The sequence below is a fragment of the Panthera pardus genome, unplaced genomic scaffold, assembly GCF_024362965.1.
Source record: "Panthera pardus isolate Hobbes unplaced genomic scaffold, ASM2436296v1 HiC_scaffold_11, whole genome shotgun sequence".
Classification (NCBI taxonomy): Eukaryota; Metazoa; Chordata; class Mammalia; order Carnivora; family Felidae; genus Panthera; species Panthera pardus.
In genome coordinates this window covers 76739812-76760676 of record NW_026526666.1, presented here as the reverse complement: position 1 = coordinate 76760676, position 20865 = coordinate 76739812, and the positions used below count along the sequence as shown (strand labels likewise).

At 41.7% G+C, this 20865-nt stretch overlaps 1 protein-coding gene and 1 long non-coding RNA gene across 2 annotated transcripts in view; one reads left to right on the top strand and one right to left on the bottom strand.

Annotated features, from left to right (window-relative positions):
• Nucleotides 1–2862: 2862 nt before the first annotated feature.
• RRAGC (Ras related GTP binding C) lies at nt 2863–17724 on the bottom strand. Its single transcript, XM_019430182.2, has 7 exons — nt 17379–17724; nt 15397–15600; nt 14206–14405; nt 11522–11636; nt 10392–10534; nt 8547–8695; nt 2863–4400 (listed from the first exon to the last, which is right to left on the bottom strand). The coding sequence occupies exons 1-7, from the start codon at nt 17613–17615 to the stop codon at nt 4249–4251; spliced, it is 1200 nt and encodes a 399-aa protein (XP_019285727.1). The 5' UTR covers nt 17616–17724; the 3' UTR covers nt 2863–4248.
• A 123-nt stretch (nt 17725–17847) lies between these two features.
• LOC109255465 (uncharacterized) overlaps nt 17848–20865 on the top strand; it is a 29581-nt gene continuing 26563 nt past the window's right edge. Inside the window, exon 1 of the long non-coding RNA XR_002075249.2 lies at nt 17848–18192. This is a non-coding gene — a long non-coding RNA (uncharacterized LOC109255465). The remainder of the gene's footprint in view (nt 18193–20865) is intronic.

The window sequence follows — 20865 nt, the reverse complement described above, 5'->3', positions numbered from 1 at the left end:
TCATTCTCCAAAAGACTACAGAATGTTACTTCCAAAATTTGACTATAGGATTCTTTTTCCCCAAAACATTCCCCTGGCAAACCCTGCCTCCCTGAGGGAAGCAAGGCCAAGTGGTGGTTTAGAGACGCAAGTTCTAGGGGCGCCTGGGAGGCTCAGTCGGTTGAGCATTTGACTTCGGCTTAGGTCATGATCTCGCGGTCCGTGAGTTCGAGCCCTGCGTCGGGCTCTGTGCTGACAGCTCAGAGCCTGGAGCCTGCTTCGGATTCTGTGTCTCTCTCTCTCTCTCTGCCCTTCCCCTGCTCATGCTCTGTCTCTCTCTCTCTGTCAAAAATAAATAAACATTAAAAAAAAATTAAAGACGCAAGTTCTAGAATCAAGCTGCATGGATTCCAATTCTAACTCCACCATGGAGTCCCTCTATGCCTTTTTTTCCACCCTCAAAATAGGAATATGGTACCTCCTTCACAAGGAATAGAGTACCTCCACGAAGTAATACACATATACCCCCTAAAATAATTGATAGGAGTGGCTACCCCTTCATGTCTCTCCTGGCAGCTCCTCATGTCCACAGGCTTCCAACTCTGGGCCAGCAGTTCAGGGAAAATGCTATTCACAGAAACACTCCAGCCAGGCCCAACTTCTGCCCAATTCCCTTTAGAAGCTATGTTCCTTTGGGGGTCTCTGGGGGACACAGGGGAGTGCTTTAAGTTACTTTACTAGCTTAGATGGAAAATAATGATGTTCACGAATAACCTCTTTTGGATAAACTAGAAAGGCTTTCAGCATTTGCAGAACAGGACAAATAGAGAACCTTAACAAAATCCACAAATCACAGGCATTGCTTTCCCCAACTATAAAGCTTGTAAATATCATAATTCTAGTTTTAAAATCATTTCTCTGTGAATGCACAGAACTCAACATGTAGGAGGTAGATTAACTGACAAATACCTTCAGCATCAATATTGGGACTTCATTGTGTGTGTGTGTGTGTGTGTGAGAGAGAGAGAGAGAGAGAGAGAGAGAGAGAGAGAGAGAGAGAGAGAGGTTGCAGTTCTCTCTGAGGTAGCCTGGAACAGATAAGCAGGCAACCCCTTCCTAATAGTTTTATAGGATTCTTCCATTTCCTTTCATCCTGAGTTGTCTCCCTCATTCACTGTCTCTATTTCACCCTTTTTCAACTTTTCTCCTTAGTCACTCCTGAATTTATAATTTTCCATAGCAGTAGGAGAAAATTTTTTCTTGGGCGCCTGTGGGCCATGGTGTACTCATCTTGAGGCATTATTTCTGTTTAACCGATAGAAGCCTGAGGCCGGAGACACGGGCAGGCAGCCCTGGGCCGTCACATCTGGAACGCAGGCCCCATGGCACACTAACTACATCGAGGACTTCGTTGGCCAACCTTGGTTTTCCAAGGCAGTGCCAGTTTACACCCATCACTCTGGCATAATTATTGATGGCATCCCTTCCACTCTCAACAGCATCCTGGGTTGGAGTTTAATTTATATGGTCATCCCATCTGTGATTCCAGACAAGGATTCTTTACTCCTCTGGACTTCAGTTTCCATAATTTGAAAAAGGATACAGGATGAGGTATTTTAGGAGGTCCTTTTTGTAATGTTTATGTGCTTTCCATTTCAAAGTCTTAAAACTGAATTCTAAAGTCATCTGATCATGAAAATTAAAAGATCTTTCAACTTCGGGGCGCCTGGGTGGATCAGTCGTTAAGTAGCCAACTTCGGCTCGGGTCATGATCTCACGACTCATGGATTTGAGCCCTGCGTCGGGCTCTGTGCTGACAGCTCAGGGCCTGGAGCCTGTTTCAGATTTTGTGTCTCCCTCTCTCTACCCCTCCCCCTCTTGCTTTCTCAAAAATAAACATTTTTTTTTTAAATCTTTCAACTTCTATCCATCTTCCTCCCTTCTATAAATGAATGTATACCCCAATCAGTTTAGATCCCACCTAACTAGATCAACATAACTGACATTTAAGCGTCAATAAGAGTATCCTAGGGGACACCTGGGTGGCTCAGTCAGTTAAGCATCTGACTCTTGATTTCAGCTCAGGTCATGATCTCACAGTGGTGAGATCAAGCCCCGCATTAGGCTCAGCATGGAATGTAGAGCCTGCTTAGGATTCTCTCTCCCTCCTCTCCCTGCTCCTCCCCCACTCGTGCTTGCACTCTCTCTCTCAAAATCAACAAACACTGAAAAAAATAAAAATTAAAAAATGAGTATCCAGAGCCACCTGGGTGGCTCAGTCAGTTGAATGTCCAACTCGTTTCTCCTCAGGTCATGATCCCAGGGTTGTGGGATCAAGTCCCATATCAGGCTCCACACTGAGTGTGGAGCCTGCTTGGGATGCTCTCTCTACTCCCCCATCTCCTGCTTTCCCCCCAACCCCCCCATCTCTAAAATTAAAAAAAAAAAAAAAAAAAAAAAAAAAAGAAAAGAAAAGAAAAAGAAGAGTATCCCAGTCACTAGAAGAAATGAACAAACTGGAATTGGCACAAATTTTGTATACGGCGTTGTACTTAATTCATCTCCTCACCCCTTCCTGGCTTTAGATATAACACATCAGTCGTGCCAACCCTGAATACTCCCCACCATGAGAGAAATCTGTTGGTATGAAACACAACCAAAAAACCACGTTCACGGAGGCCTAGACTTCCCCGCCCTAAGCAGAAAGGGGCCAGGAGAGAGGTCTGGACACAGGTATGAAATTCCTGCATCAGGACAGAGCTTGAAATCCTAAAACATATGGCATGTCAACCATACGTGGCAGCAAAAGAAATGGGTAAAATGAGACAACCCAATGCTCCATCACCCCACCGTCTTCGTGGCTGAGGCAAAATAAAAAACAGGTTTTGGAGTAAATACATTTATTGATACCCATTTTATATACTTCAGTGAAATAATCTATAAATATAAAAGCGTTTTCTTTTGGATATCGCCATGGTCCATGTAAATACTCAACAGTCAGAATCATCTGCAGGAAGCACTTCAAGTCACACTGTTAGGTTTACAGACCTGAATATACATATTTCATTAAACAGTGGCACTTATGTACTCAAGTGGTCCAGTGGCTTTGGATACAGGACTACTGGGCATGTCGAGTAAAAATAATGTGTAACTTTAAATCAACGGACAGGGTATCAACCATCAACAAAAAGAAACAATTACGAATTAATATCCTAAGTGAAGAAAGTACCACAGTTGACACTTGGTGTCAGAATACTGGAGACAAAGTATGTTTAATGACACATGTTGTGGCGCCATGTGCTCTCTCCGACTCCCAGTGGACGGCCCACCAGTGCCTTAGGGTCATTCATGGTTAACAAAACAGCAATTCTTAAAGAATCTCAACAGCTTAGAACAAAAGGTGTGTAGCGGCTGGTACCAAGTTTAAAGAAAAGGGAGCTAAGTATTTCAACGACATGATGAAATTTCTCCTCTGGGAGGAGGAGCTTGTGGGGAAAACAAATTTGTTCAATTCCCATTGTTACACCGACCATGATCACTTATCTAATGGAGGAGAAAGAACCCAGGTATCTGGTACCCAAAACACAGGTGCAGATCTGTCTTCTGTCTTAAAGTTTCTTCCTCAACACTCCCCAGAGAACTCATGCAGCAGCCACTGTGGAGCCTTGCTCTAGACCTGATGCAGCATAAAACCTTCTCATTTCTTCGGTAACAAGTACAGGAATGTCCTTTGCTGCGGTCAGACCATGTGTCTTCTGAGTTAGCAAGCAAATGCATTTAAAAGGTCTTAGGTGTGCAACGTCCAAACTTGAAATCTGAGAGGCAGTGTTAGAACTTAAGCAAGGCAGGATTTTTAGAGACTACTCAAATGAAAACCTAAGTGAAGCATATAAAAATTCAGTTCTTTCTATTATTTCCAACTGGTAATTGACAGCAACATTCTCCGGTAAGGATGGGTAAGTGGTGTTATCTCCAGGTCCAAAATATCCCAACTACTTAACACAGGACCCCAAAGAGGAGAATGACACACTTGAGTTCTGGGGTCTTTAGAATTCTTTCTTGCCATTTAAAAAAAAAAGAAATAGTAGCTTCAGCTGCACACCACTGGTTGAAGGGGTTTTCATCCAAATGAGAAACTCGACCCCTCGTCTCTAGTGGGACAGGCACCAGGATTCCCACAAGCGGCAACTCCCATGTCCTGTAGCACGTGGCATCTGACCCTGGAGTGAAGAGTAAGCTGGCACAGAGCCCCGACAGCTGGAATTCAGGCTAGATGGCATTTCGCGGCGTGCCATTGTGTGCCAATGCTTTCAGGCTGGGGGCACTGGTCTGGTGACCACAGCTCCTGTGAGAAGTCACACCCACCTCAAAAACCTCATGAATAGCTTTTCGGAAACAGTGGAAGTTGTAGTCTATTAAACCTGCAAGAGAGAAAAAGAAGATCAGGCCCCCTGAACGTCAATGGTGAAATTATCCATTAGGAAATATTTAGCGACAAAAGAAAATAATTGGTATGTATTTAAAAAAAAAAAACACATAGGAATTTTATGAGGAATTTTCTATGCTAAAGCATGTGCCCAAACTGTTAACACCCGTTACCTCTGGGGCCTGGGAATAAAGCAGGTCAATAAATAAAACAACCAGGAAGGTAAATGTGCTAAGAAAGCTTACAATAAAATCTAAAGTGAAAGTAACACATTTTTCAAATTATCAGGCTTTGCCTTTTACAAGTCTTTCGGGTAGCCAACGAAGGGCTGAAGGGGACGGCTCGGCGAGGCAACCTGGCACACTGCTCGGGAGAGGCCTGGGGTCTGGGAGGCACCAGAGAGGCCCGTCAGGCAGCCTCCACCTGCTCCTCAGCAAGGCAGCGCCTTCTGCATCTGTTTCCTGAATGGTTTCCAAACAAGATTTTGGTCAAACAGTTCTGTTTTGTGACAGAAAGGGCTAGTTACCTACCGAAAACCCATTCTTCCTTAGTAAAAGAAACCCAATTTTGGATGAGCACAGTGGTGCTCAGCTAAAACATTACATTTCCCAGCCTTCCCTGTAGTTATGTACAGCCACATGACCAATTCTGGCCACTGAGATAAGTGGAAGCATGTGGGACCTCTGTGAAATCTCCTTAGAAGGAAAAGGATGCATTCTTTCCCCAGCCCTGTTCCTCCTTATTGTGTGGAATACAGAGTTCCAGGAGCCATTGTGGACCATGAGGTGACCTTGAGCTGAGAACAGGAGCCAGTGAGAAGAACAGAGGTCAGAAGAAGCATCAATGCCCTTGAGGACACTGTGACATACAGACAACCACACAAGAAACCAGTCAAAACAACATGGTGTCAGGGGCGCCTGGGTGACTCAGCTGGTTGAGGGTCCAACTCTTGATCTCGTCTCAGGTCACGATCTCATGGTTTGTGGGTTCAAGCCCCGCAGCGGGCTTTGCGCTGACCACACAGAGCCTGCTTGGGATTCCCTCTCTCGGTACGTTTACTACTTCTCTCTCAGTACCTCCCCAACCCTCTCTCAAAATAAACAAACTGCTTAAAACACACACACACGATATGGTGTCAAAATGACTATAAATGTCAAAGAAGTCTAAAGGAGGGAGAGCCCAGTGCAGGGCAAAAGCAGCCAATGAAAAAGCCTCAGAGAGGAGGCAGAACTTTGGGGGTACAGGCAAGACTTAATTAAGCAGGAAAGAGGGGCAATATCACCAAAAAACCAGCAGGGAGCTGGCAGTGAGAAGACAGCACAGGTGGAAGACACTGGCATGACTGCAGACAGGGACAGAGAATCCTCACTGGGAAGCAGCTGGAATCAAGTATGAATAAGGAGATTACAGCCAAATCTGGAAGGTCTTTCAGACTCAGAAAAAAAAAAAAACAAAAACAAAAACTATAAAAGTTTTGATAAGTTCAATTACATTAAAATGGACTTCTGTGAAAATGGTAAAAAACTGACAATCAGGGAGACTTGAACACTAGCCAGAGATTTGGTGATATTATGAAACCACCGTTCATTTTTTTTTAATGTCTATTAATGTTACTGTTATGTTCTTAAAAGGACACTGTCTCTTAGAGATACCTGCTGAAATCTGTATAGACAAAATTATTTGATCAAGCCAGAGGTTTGTTCCAAAATTATCCAGTAGGAAAGAAGTACAGAAATGAAGTACAATTGGCTATGATTTTGATAATCATCCAATCTGGGGGATAAATAAAAGGGGTTCATTATGTTATCTTCACTACTTTTTTGACAGTTTCCACAACAAAAGAGTAAAAAATAATAATGATTTGGCTGGTAGGATAAACAGAAAAGCAGGAAGCAGGAAGATGGGCACATGGACATTCACTGTGTTATTCTACTTCTGTATATATTTGAAAGTTTCCATAACCAAAAAGTGGTTGTTTTTTAACTTTTTTTTTTGAAGTTTTCTTTAAGTAATCTCTACACCCAATGTGGGCTCCAACTCATGACCCCAAGATCAAGAGTCACACGCTCTTCTGACTGAGCCAGTCAGGCACCCCCTTTTTTCCAAGTTTGGCTGTTTTTTGTTTGGTTTTGTTTTTTAAGATTAGAATGGAGAAAAACGAAGAACTTATAAGAACTGGCATAAAAGCTACCTGCCATGAAGAAAATGTCTGCCCTAACTAGTAATTAAAGTAAAAATTAGAACCAAATAAGATACCATTTCACACCTACCAGATTGACAGGCATTATCAAGGACATGAAGTGACAAGAACTCCCACACAGTACTGCCAGGGGTGAAACCAGTAAAGCTACTTCGGAAGGCAATGTTTAATAAAGCTGAGGTTGTATGAATACATCTCTGTAAACTCCACTACTAAATACATCCTAAGAGAAATTCTCCACACGTGCAAAGGCAAATGTGTTCATTTGTCACACCTGCGTATTTGTTGCAAAACTGTATGTGATTTTAAAAATAATCTAAACGTCCAGCAAAAAAAAATAAATTGTGGTATATTCAATCCATATAGTATGGTGTGGAGAGAAAATGAATGAACTGAACATACATGTTATTGATACAAATAAATCTCAAAAAAGATCTTGAGTGAAAAGAACAAGCAAGCTGCCGAAGACCATTTACGTTTTTACATCATTTACACAAAGATACACAATACGAAGCTCTATGTTAAGGAAGATACAAAGTAAAGAATAAACCATACATAGGAAAACTAAATACTACATTCAACATAGTGCCAAGGAGACTTCAAGCGAGAAATACATAAAAGACAAGTATGTCTCTACCATGTTTTAGTTCTGAAGCTCATGAATACACACGTTTTTGTTTTACCCCAAAATGTTGTGTCTCTGATGTGGTTAGGAACATTAGTGAAATGATATTCATTCATTCAATATTAAATTACTACTAAAAATGCAGAAGGAGCAGGGACTTGTTACAGTGAACAGCAGAGAGCTATTATAGATCCATGAGAACTCAAACAACATGATGAAAGTCGTTTTCTGAAAGCTAGTCTGCCTTTGGAATAAAAGACAACACATACCAAAGCTCTGAAAACACATGCCAAGTGCATAACCTCAAACAGGACTTTACTGCAAGCACCACAGGCCTGGATTGGAGTCACTGACAGTAGAAACAGAAAGGAAACCCAAGAAACAAATAGTAAGATTGGGTGAAAATTCAATGTCAACAGTACAGGAAAAGAATAGAAAAAAGAGAACACAGAATACCTTCTGTGAAATGATGTGCAAGGGCCCCATCAGCAATGCCACCACACAGTTACCTGACTACAAGATATCTGAGCTTGGACACCAGAAACCGTCATAACTAGTAACAAAAGTAGGTAGCCAAGAGGGTCATGAAACAGAAGTGAAAGTATTCATCAGTTTTGACACCACGTACAATAATAGTCAAATGAAGTGAAAATGTCTTACTGACAGCTCCAAACGTGGAACTGGAATATGGGCCCAAGTCAGAGCTGGAGATGTGAATATTTCAATCAGCTACATAGAGAAAATTAACTGAAGCCACGGCTTGGATGCGCTGGCCAGGGGAGTAAGTGAAGGAGCGAGCAGAAAGACTTGGCTCTGAAGAATGCTCAGGCTGAGAAAAATGGCCGGAAGAAACTTGAGAGGTGGTCAGAGAAACAAATACATAAAATAACCTGGAGAGCTAAGCGTTAGGGAAGCACACAGAGAGGAAAACTTCCAGAAAGGAGGGACTGGCAGGGCCATATGCTTCCGAAGGCTGAAGAGGCTACAAAATGAAGAAAGGCCACTGTGCGTAGCAGGAAGGGACCTGGGAACCTGCCAAAGAAACCTCGGTGCACAGACTCGGGTGGAAGCCAAACAACAAGCACTTGGACATGTATTAAAACGACCCCAAATAAGAAAGGCTGGAACTAAACACTTGATTCAACATCAAAGATCGAAAGAAGGATAAAGTCTGGACTATACATGGAAAGGAAGGGACAAGAGTAGTTTGAGCTGATAATCCTCTAACACTGCAATATTATTTTCCCTTATTTCAAGAGCCTAACAAATGAGGACAAAGAAATTCCAATAAAAACAACCTTTTAAAATGCCATTACCTTTTCGTTCAAAACTTTCTTCCCTAAGAATGCAGACCAGTGCCAAAAATTTAGTCACTTCCTTTAAATAAAGGACAGTTGTATTATTCAGCTTGATAATTGCCATAGATTCTTTGTCATAAGCACTTCCACTTCCATCTTCCTTTAACCTGTTTTAAAAGAAAATACTCATTACAGGTTTCCCAGCGAGGTGTTCTGTCACATTTAATTTGCACAATGACGAGTCTTTCTACCCAGTTTCCCAAGTGTCTTTGGAGAAAAATTACTGGCTTAAATATGCCGGAACAGAGGTTCTCATTTAAGAAATACGGTTCCCAGACTAGGATGCAGTATTCCATGTGTTCACACCATCACCTTGTTTACCGAGGATACACGGAGTTCAACAGGTTTCAAGTCTTCCTCGGTCATAACTCATCTGCACTGACCGCATGCAAACAAAAAAGGCCCCAACATAAGAGGGCTGCCATCGGGGAAAAAGGAGGAAGCATAAAAACTAAAATGAAGAGAGTCTGTCAAACACACCATGGAATCCTAATCCTCGCTTACGAAGCGAGCCTTCAGGTCTGAAACCTATTTTATTTTACTAGAATTGTCAGAATTATACGTAGTTATCCTTCAAAAGATGTAAATCAAGAGTCAAGTAGGAAGCAAATATAATAATAAAACACACCAAAGTGCGTGCATGGATTGTATGAAGAACGGTAATGGAGATTTTCTCTTTTATAACATGCCTTATGATGTATAATGTATTTTACAATGTACTTTACACTGAAAAAAAAAAATTTTCTGCAACTAAATTTGATTTTCAAATCATAAAAAAAGGGGTTATTAAATTTTATTTTAAAGAAAAAGCAAATGTTCTATTTGTCCATTTTTAAAATTAGGAATGGGAACAAGAAACTTTCCTGAATAATATAATAAACAAAAATCACATTTTTACTATGGGGAAAAAAAAGAACAAAGGAGAGCCTGTAAGCACAACAGTGGAAAATAGAAATAGAAGACAGGTAAAGAACAGGTAAGAGAAATGCATTCTCCTCCTCAGAGGCAGCTGGAGAAAGACGCGGACAAATCAGGCTGAGAGACCAAGGTGAAGGGCAGGAACAGAGCAATGAAAAAAGAGTTCAGATCAGGTGGAGAGAGGAACAGATAAAGGACACAGGTACCAGAAAACAAAGGTAATGTCAGAGCGTCAGAAAGTGCCTTGAGAGTCCTGATGTTAATACGTGAGGGGGATCAGGGCTCTTATAAGCAACAGAGGCTGTTGGCTTTTGAAATAACAGTAATTCTCCAGAGTTTTCACTCATCCTCTGGACTATTCTATAAAGTCACACACTTTTTTAGACATTTATTTTGGAAACGTAGATGTGTGGGTCAAATTTTTCTATTTGCGAGTTCTGACATCCAAAATTCTGATTTCCTGTTTCTGAGCTCTATGAAAGATTAAGGATCCCTCATTCCCACAAAGCCTGAAGTTAAATTAGGAACCAGGACTTACTCTGTTATTCCAAATGTTTTTAATAAATAAATCTACTTTTTTGATCTAGCTAAGTCCCTAAGGGAGAAGACACAGTGCAAAGCCCCCAAATAATGGCAGAAACTTTCAGTGATAATGAAGTCTGGCATTAGCACACCTTTTCAACTGCTCTTATCCATCCTCTCTGAAGGAGTAAGATATAGCAGTCCATCTACAGAGAAATCACGTTCCAAGTTGAAGAACTATGGTCAGAACAATTCCACTCCACACAGTACCTGCTAGAAGCCTCAGAAATTAATCCCTCTGACAAACTGAACAGGTAGTTTTCCATCTGTCTGAGATCTTGCAAAAATATGTACGTAACTTACCCATATATACAAGATACATCAATTACAACATCAATCATGTCACAGCAAAGTTCATAAGATTGCATATCCACAGGTGAACTGTCTGTTGCAATGTAGATTTTGCTGACAACATCGAAGAGAAAAGCTTTTTCAATACCTGAATTCTTGGAAAAACAAAATTGGGCAAGTGTCAGTTTTAAGAATCAAAATTTGTAATTTACCTAATATCCTGAATAACACACAAGGACATTTTTAAATGTACAACCCCATACCAAAAAATCAAAAGGTATTTGGTTCAGAGACACTTCTATTATCCAAGGAATAAAAGTGGAATTATTTCTCTGCTCTGATTTACTAACTTGATTGCACTAAATCTGTTTCTTCTTCCTCCTTTACTTAAATGGATCATTTGCTAAGATGCCACCAAAAAAATTAAAAAAAAAAACCCTCCAAAAATCAAGCCATCCTACATTTTCAATAATCCTTTCTTGTTACAATAATCAATCTCTGATTTGAATGACCTTGCTACCAGAAAGGCTTTCCGTGGCAATTAGCAAAACATAAAAGAATTAATATTATGTCAACATCTAACATACCCCAAAGCCCAAAAGAACTGGGGATCACTACATGCTGAGTCCTTCAAAGTAATGTCTGGGAAATATAAAGGTTGAATGTTAAATTTATTGAAGGAATATCCTGTTTTATTAAGCTGAATCCTCAAAATAAGAAAGGTGAAATATGATACTAAGATTACAGTTAGCAAGGAAAGGAAAAGATCAATTTTTCAATGTGACCTCCAATAAAGCAGAGATTAAGCAGGCGTCAAATTCCCAAAACCCAGTCTTTTCCAGTTACTACTCCTCACGCAGGAAACAGATATTATGATTTTTTTCATGAAGATTTTTTATTAATTAAGAAATCATGAAGAAATTTTTCATTATCCATTTAAGACCAAAAGGGTGAGCACTAAAGTGCTCAGAAAATAACTCAAGCCATTTTTTTAATGTTCTTATGATTTATTTTACATGTTAAGTGTGTCATTAGTCTTTCGGCCTGATTCAGACTAATTCAAGCCAGTTTTTGGAGACGTTGATAACACAAATATATTCAAGAAAATGGAATCAGAGACTGTAGTGAATTAGCTCACTTACTGATATAAAGATATTTAATAGGTTTTCCAAAGTCGGCAGTTGTGGGATGAGTTTCTGCACCACCTTACTAAAGGCTTCAAATATTGAATGGTCATAGATACTAGTCAAATAAAAGCTGAAAAACACAACACAGTTTGATTATTTTGGAAAATAAAGTGACAATTATCATAAAATATAAAATTTTAAGTTTCTTATCATTTCATTTCAGGAAGTTGAGACAAAGCCTTTTTACACAAATGCAGCTTCCCCACTTGGCTTGTAACCATCCATCCCGTTACTGCATTTACACAGAGGGCAATTCCCTAGTACCCAGAAAAGCATTTCCAGATGCAGAAACCTGAATATTCACCTAATTCTTTGCAACCTGATCCAAACAGCTTGATTTCTTAAGCTAATAACGGGCAAAAACCAAGATAAAAACCAAAAGAGATGACAGAGAAGGGTGACATTTATTAAATAAGAATGTAATTCATGTCTCTACTAAAATGTCATCTCCTCAGAAAGCTCTTTCCTGACCCCCCCCCACCTAAAACAGCACCCCTTTCACCTAATTTAATTTTCTTCATAGCACTGTTAAGTACCTAAAATTACACTATACACTTATTTGTAAGTACTTTTGAGCTGTCTTATTCATCAGGATGCGGGCTTCATGAGGACAGAGATTTGACAGTCTTGCTCATAGCTATAACCCCAATGCCCTGAACAGTGCTCATAAATATTTGTTCAATACACAAATGAACACAATTGATGCTTAGAATTTATATAAATAACATATTTAGAAAGATAGGAGCTAGGGCCCTATTGAGAATGGAACAGGAATCTGGTAGCCTAAAAGGACATACAGCGGAGAAGTAATATCTATAGATTTAACAAAACACATGTGAGAAAGAGACACTTTTTAACATTTTAAACAATACAATTTCACCTGCTTTTTAGGTCAGGAAGTATACTTTTCATTACACAGTTGTTCTATTTATTTACAAGCTTATATTAAAGTCAGAAACACAGAACTGTGGATTTCACACTTTACGGGTAATTTAAAAATACTTTCAAGGAGCTGACCTAGGACCCTAACCCTACGCAAGATGGGGCTTGCCTTTAGATGTTAGAGCAATGAAAGAGAGAGACCAAGATGAGCCCCTAAAGGCACTAAGGACAAAAGAGCATTTTATTGTTTCCTGTAGGCAAGAAGGTTAGCAATATGAGAAGATCCTGCAAGGTCTGTGACACCTGGAGGTAGATGGGGACATGGAGAACCTGAGACACACAGGGCATTTAGTAAGCTGAGTTTCTAGTAACTGGAAATCAAATGAAGCCTAATCCACAGGTATACTAGTAATTAACAAAAGCTAGATGCAGAATTCTAGAGGTTAACAAGGCCTAAGGCCCTATAAGGAACTAGAGAAAGGGATGGCATGTACCACTGGGGTGGGCTGCCCCAGAAAGGGACACAGAAGTAGTGTAAAGATTAGAATTCCCATGGGCACTAGGGAACACAGGACAATCACGGCCTAAAATCCACTGTTAATAGTAGATTCCCAACAAGTAAGAGTGAGGAATTTAATAGGGATGCATTTTCATTTTCTCTTACAAATATTGAATAATTTTTTCAGTGTGACTTACTAATAAATATTTTAAAATTTTAATCCAGGCAAACTATAGACCAATGAGGTTTTTTTCTACAGGACCTCCTAGAAAAATAACTGAAAGACCTTGGAGCCTGAGACCCTAGGGAATATTAGGGATAGGGATGGGGACTGGCTTGAGCCTATAAGGAAGTCACTGTAACAGACCAGGGATAAGGAAATAGCTACACGTGTGTCTCCCCGCTTCCTCTTTAAGCTTTTACATCATCAAGAGAACATTTTCTTGGGTACTTTTTATCACTCGTATCTACCTATACCACCAAAAAATTACAAAATATAGAATATTCCTCATATACTTTCAGAAGACAAGCACATAAACCATCAATCCTATCTAGTAGGTGTTTTTTTAAGTAATAGTTTTTAATTATATTTAACTATGAATCAGTTCTTTAAACTTAACAGGAGCCCTAAACAGATTTATAGACTAAACTCACCTAACCCAAGCTTTAGAGATTCATAAAAGCATAAACTGGTTTTAAAAACATACAAAAGATACATTAGAGTCCAGATTTGAAACCATATCCTCTTTAAAAGACCCTTCCTACTGAAAAAAAAAAAAAAATATATATATATATATATGTATGTGTGTATATATATATATATATATATATATATATATATACTGTTAAGAATCAAGCTAGCAGAGTTCTACAACAAATGTGACAGAGAGTCTTTGAATGAAGGCAAAAAGAAAGAAAAGAAAAAAAAAAAAAAAGATGAAACCAAGAGAGGGAAGTCCCAAAGCAGATTTATGCCATGAGGAAACAGGCTGATCCCAGTCTCTTGAGATGAATTTCTACAAGCACCAACGAAAACACTTAACATGACTTCAATCTCCAGGAAAATGCAAAAAACCAGGAAAGTAACTTCTCAATAACATCAGGCTCCCAAAACTGAATTCGACATAGAAGAGATCAAGAACATTACAGCTTTGGGAAGGATATACCAGTAACAGAAAGCTACGTGTTTGTAATGACAGAGATGGGAATACATTTACACATTTTTCAGGGCTCTCATATCAAACACACATGTTGTTACCTAAGGTGGAGTTTTTCTAGCCCAGCATCTGCAAGGTCATCATTGGCCCTTTGATGAATGTCCCTCTGTGTTTCTATTTTGTGATCATCAGACAGACCATCAACTTTGTGAATAAAAACCTCAAAATTCATGTCTGGGTTAACTTTGTAGGCTTTAGAAACAGTAATGTGAAGTCTTGTTAAAGCCTCCATGTAGTCATCCTGTAAGTCAGAACAAAATATTTTTTTAAAAAGAAATCTTGTAAAAGTCAGTAACGAGTTAAGAAAGCCTCAAACCACCTCTTTCCCCAACCATAGAAAATATATTATCCTAATTATTCACAAATACTCAAAACATTCAAATACACTAACATACTTTAATCTCTCTAAATCTTTAATCTCTCCAGATAAAAAAATGTAATTACCAAGTTAAAGCTTGCAATTTTTAAATGTTGGTAATATAAGGAAATGGACATGTCTTCCCAAGAGAATTTTTTAAAAGTAATCCCAGCTCTGCCATTTATTAGATGTGTGACTTTAAGCAGGTTGCTTAAACTTGTGATCTGAGTTTTCTTCATAAAAATTGGCCTTACCATACCTACCTCACGGTATCGTGAAGAATAAATTAAATTGGACCAGGTATGTGGAAGCATCCATTACAAAGCCTGTCACTCAGAAAGCATTCCCGACTGATGTTTAAGCTTATATAAAGTAAGCTTCTTAAGGACAGGGACATGTCCCATCCTTCTCAGTGCCTTTCATGTGCTAGGCCCTCAATAAATGCTTGTTGAGCTAAACCCAATTTGGACAGCCAAGGAAACCAGTCACTTTAATATATACTCAGTTCTCCTCGTCCTCCTTATATTAAGGGCAAAGAGGAGATTTTTCCAGCGAGTGACATCACTATTATAATAGTTAATGAAGGACAGCAATATCCACTACGAACAAATAAAAGTGGAAACCTGCTCATTAACTGGAACTCAAAGATAATAAATAAGCCACTATCTCCTAATCACCTCTTATTCTGCACTCGCACAATGGCATGCCTGCTCCCAACACACCTCTGTGGCTGCATCTCTCGTACCGCAAAGACTTCTACAGGCAAAGAAATAAGCAGCAAGAAGCACATGATAAAAGAAGATAAACAACTTTCCTTTGTTTCTACATCTTTTGACAGCAGAAAAAAGAAGTAAACATCATTATTCCTAACTACCTGTGCATCAATGACATATATCAACGCTCCGGTTCCCCTGAAGATCATCTCGTAGTCAAAAGTTGGGTCAAAAAAGTCCATTTGCCCAGGAAAATCCCAGATCTGGAAATTCACAAAGGAGCTATTGGAAATGTCATCTTTATAGATCTTGTTGGTACTTTCCAAAAAGAGGGTCTCGTTGGGTGACATTTTATGAAACACCACCTGTTAAAAGAAAGAAAATAATTTTATAACTATTCAACTTTGTATTTCAAGGTCAAAGTTCCACTCTGAATTCACATATAAAAAACGTGATCCTACAGCAAAAATGTTTAAAGAGATAAAAAAGTGAATGGTGTATCCATCAGTACTCACTACCCTTTGGCTTCTGAGAGATGAGAAGACACCAAATTACTTTCCATCAGGCCTATTTTGGAGCTAAACTTTTCTGCTATTTTCTCTGCGCCATATTCAATCCTAGTTGTAGCAATGTCTCTCGTGTTAGTTTTGTTTTCTGTTAAACTTATTAATTCTGCCAAAATCTGCTTTAAGATTACAAACACTTACAGCTAAAGTTTAAGATTTTTGTTCATTGAAAACTTACTGGGATGCCTATATCAGGCTCTGGGAAATCATTAGAAATGTAACTGAGTAGACTCTGTCTTCACTGAGTTTGCAGTCTTGTGGAAGAAATAAAACAGACAGTAATTATACCAAGTAGAAAGTGATATATGGGGGGAAATAGTGATACATGGGGGGAGGGGAGGTGACAAGGAAAAACAGCTCCCATGAAACAAGAAATAGTAAAGGTAATGATTGAGAATCAGGATAATCACAATCCATACAATTCTAACATAAAGCTAATTTGTCCCTGTCACTTTCTAGAAAAGGAAAATAGGTGGTTACTCCCAAGGTCTAGTCAATGAGTAACAACTGAGAAGAATGAAATGCAGTTTGCTAAAGCCCTACCATAAACGTACTCAAATTTTGCTACAATAAGTGAGATGATAAATAAAACCCAGCAATCCAGTAAATTGGGAAGTAAACACAACACAGTAATCCAGTAATTTCGGAAGAAGGCTACTTTTTAAAGCCATCACGTTTACAAAATATCACAGATTTATTGTGGACAGACCTTTGCAACAGACTGGAAAGGGCAACAGACCGGGTATCTGGCGTTTTAATACCAGCTCACTTGTGTGTTGTGTGTGTGTGGGGGGGGGGGGGGGGGGGGGTGGCTAGGGGAGGTGGTCAATCTTGCCTCAATTTCCCCCTTACTAAGAAGGGTCTAGCCCTCCATCTGTTCCTGGCAGACCCGGAGTGAAAGCAAATGGGCTGACCTAGGTCTGCAAATACTCTCGAGGTCTCAGAAGATTTTTGTATCGGCACACATACGGGAGGACTTCACGAGTAACTACACTCGCCTGGCCACCAGTACTAAAATTGGAGGAATAACAGCCCCCGAGCCCCAGGAAAGTTAAATTCTCCTTCGTAGTAGTAAGAAGAGCAAGCATTAAAATGGCCAGTGACTTAGTCACAGCTCTTCCAGACGCTGCTCCCTGGGGCTCACCTGGGAAGCCCTGCAAACTCAGGCCACCTGAAGTGAGAGGAATACACAAAAACCGGGTAGGGGAGGGAGTCGGACAAGTTCTCCAAGTTGGGACCGGAGTGTACGTCCCAGTTTCGGAAAAGCACTCAGGGGCTGGGTCCCAGGGGGCGGAGGTCCCGGGTGGTGGCACCGGCACCTGCCTCCCTCCAGCCAGTCTCGCTTTCGGGGACCCGCTCGGCCTCAGCTGACTTGGGCGTGGACTCCCAGGTCGGGGTCCTCCGCGGGCCGTGCCTCTGGCCCCGCTCCCCAGAAGACAAGAAAACGCGCGGTGGGGTAGCCCCACCGGCCAGCCCGGCCGCCGCCCTCCTCGGGGCCCCCCACCCCCGCCCGGCGGCCACCCGAGCCCCCGGGAGGGGGAGAGAGGGCCTGGGGGACCCGGCGCGGCCCCACTCACCTTCTGGATGGAGGACTTGCCGCTGCGCCGGAGTCCCATGAGCAGAATCCTCGGCTTGGAGCTGTCAGCGCCCCCCGGGCCACAGCCTCCGCCGGCCCCCGCCCCAACCCCACCGGCCGCGGCTGCCGCCTCCTCTTCCTCCTCCTCCACGCCGTAGCCGAAGTCCTTCGGGAACGAATCCGCCGCGCCGTAACTGCCGGCCAGGGGCGTCTCCTCCGCCCCGTACTGCAGGGACATGGTGCTGGAGCCGCCGCCGCCCGCGCCCTGACAGGCCAGGCCAGGCCAAGCCAGGCCGCCGCCTCCCCACTCCGCCGCCGCCGCCGCCCCCGGCAGCCGCCACCGCCGCGCGGCCCGCCCCCTGGAACCCGGCTCTCATAGGCTCCGCGCCGAGACCCAGCCCCTCATTGGCCGCCCGAGCTGCCACTCGGGAGCAGCAGGGTAGGTGGTGCCCGTCACGTGCCCGGAATCACCTGACTTGGAGCCGTGGAGGGGGGAGGAGGAGTCACGAGGAGGGTGGCCCGGCCGGCCGAGCCCTCTGCCCTCCGCCCTAGCGAGCACCCCGGTCCTGCCCAGCCACGCGCGGTGCTCCTCGCCGCTCCCCTGCCTTCTTAGGAGCTCTGGAGGCCATCGCAACGAGAGATGCTCTCTGGGCATTTGGGGGAAGAACTAGTTGTGCTCCTACAATGGTACTCGCCCGACCAGTATTTATTGATGCCCGCGATGCCCTGGGGGGACAAGGGACACAAAACTGAAACCGACTCGGACCCTGCCCGCCCTCAAGTTGCTCGAAGATTGATAGAGATCGGATCTCTGCGTAAGTAGCTTCGGTACGAGGTATGAAATGGAAAGGTCAAAGGTGAAGATAACAATGTTCGGGAGTTGGGAGGGTGAGAAAGTCTGTAAGGAGGTGGTGTCTCAGCAGGTCTAGATGGATGGATCTGGTAGGTAGGGAGGAGGAGCCACTCTGAGTGAGGGTAAAGCCTCAACCAAAGGCAGAGTCAAGGGTGTGATGCAGTTCCTTCTAGCAGGTAGCGGGACCCTGAGAGGAGAGCAAATGCAGCCAAGCTAGAACTGCTTATCCTCCTTCAGCAAAACGGACAGTGGATACCACCACCACTTTAAACTCAATAGGACTCAATTTTCCCTCCTTCCCACCTAGTCAGTCTACTTTTCATGTAATTTACCCCCCGCCCCCAATAGAACATTGCATCTTCTATGACCTTCAGTTCACAAACCAAAGGAATGAATAATGAAAGCAAATTAAAGCCAATGCTTTCACCAAATACGTTTGAGATAGCTAGAGGAATTTTCATCCTTGTCAGGAGTTAGAATTGGAAATTTGACGAACCAAGATCCTCTTAAAATGGAGGTGGTGGTGGTGGCACTGAACTTCCAAAGAAACGAACTTCTAGATTGTGAAAGGAAAGCATGTTCTTGTAAGTCTGGGACTTGGCTACGTCTGAATCTGTAAGTGGAAGGTAGGACAGACACATCCTTAGAAGTCATCTAGTCCAATCTCTCGCCTAAAGAGAATCCACCCTATGACACCTGTGGCTGTTGATAATGCAACATGCACCTCAATAGTTCCAAGGGAGGAGAGCTCACTATCTCAAAAGGCAGCCGCTTCCACTGAGGTAGGATTTTGTTTGCAAGTCTCCTATTCAGACCAAAAATCACACTCCTTGGAGCTTAAAATGGATCACAGGAGTAGTCTTCATCTTTTTCATGACAGCCCTTCAAATATTAGATTGCAGTCTTCATTATCCACTAAATCTTCTCTGTCCCACATAAAACGTACTCTGTTCTTTCGACCATCGCTTCTATGGTGATGTCCGATAGAACTTTCTGTGAGGATAGAAATGTTCTGCAACGATGTAGAAGCCAGTGTGGCCTGAGCATTCGAAATGTTGCTACTGTGAGGAACTGAATTTTTTTTTTTAACTTTAATTGCCAGATGTGGCTAGCGGCTCCCATACTGGGCAGCACAACCTTATATTTTCAAATGCCCTCTCTCTATTGATCGCTCACTGTCTTTTACATGCATGTGAGTTTGTCAACATCTACCAAATGTCTGGCACCCACAATGCAAAATGACCGATACAGCCATCAGGATGACTGTTTAGCATCTGGACAATACTTCTATTATGCTTTACAGAATGGATTTTTTTAATATATATATCCAGAGTATATGTGGCTCATACTGATAATCACTAGAACTAGTATTTTGTCAGCAATCCTAGTGCCTAGACTTGTATTACTGCTTTTTTTTTTTTTTTTTAACCTAAACATAAGACTTGACACTTCAGCTTGTTGGTGCAGGCCCAGAATTTTGGGTACTCCAAGTTGTTCTTTTCAAGTTTGTTTCAATATAGTCCACTAACCAGCCAACTTTGTGGCATTTACAGATTTGGCATTACACCATGCGACCCATGTGTAGTCTTTTACAATTTACAAGGCGCTTTTCATCCATTATATTTAATTTGAACCTTACAACAACCCTGTGAGGTAGGCAAGATATGAAATCTACATTGTATGGACAAGGCAGCTAAAGTACAGCAGGAACTGAATGGATGAGATCCTTTTTCTACTCCACTGAGCAACTTCTTGTATAGTCTCTTCATCCAGATCCTTGATAGAAATGATGAAGAAGATCTCCAGAGGCCAGGCTGACTCTGAGTTCTTAAATAGCACTGACTGGTACAGCAGTTGAAGCAGGTCAGCTCCCCCCCCCCGCCCCGCCCTCCGTAAAAGTGCAGTTAACCAACCCACAGGTTGCCATTCTGTCCAAAAGGATAGTACAAGAGACAGTAACCTGAGTTACATAAATATTAATACTAGTCCCATGGGAAAAAAGCAAATGAGGGTTGGCTGCCAGGGAAAAAAAAAAATCTGCTTGTCTGTATTCCACAAAGGGGCTGTCATACCAGTTGCTTAAAGAAGCCAAGTCTCCCTCTCTTCCAAAATTCCCATGGGGCCATGTTTTATTATTCTTATGATTCTCAGCACTTCCTATCCCACATTGTAATTGCTTATGTATATGTCTTATAACTAATTTCAAGTCATTTATCTTTATAATACCCAGCACTCAGCCCACTGCTGAGCATGTAGGAGGCCCTCAAATTGGTAAAAGATAAACCAATTCCAGTGAATGTTCTTCCAGTAGTGTCTGGCCCCCCTCCAAAAACGAACTTGTGACTAAAAGAGACAGACCATTGCCACATTCTTGCCAACATGACTGATTAAAATGCCCTTACAATTAGCCTGGTCACAGTTTCCAGCAAGTGCTGACGCTTTTGCTAGTTAAATCAGCTGTCATCGGTTCGCTTTGTTTTCTACGTGTGTTTTGACCAAAGCGTAAAGACGGGTTCTCTAACAATAGGGTTAGAATATATGAAACAGGATTCTTAATAATGTCAGTCAGCAATAAGGAAAATAAGTGACCAATAAAATGAAACACCTGATTGTAGGTCTTCTAAAAGAAAGGAAA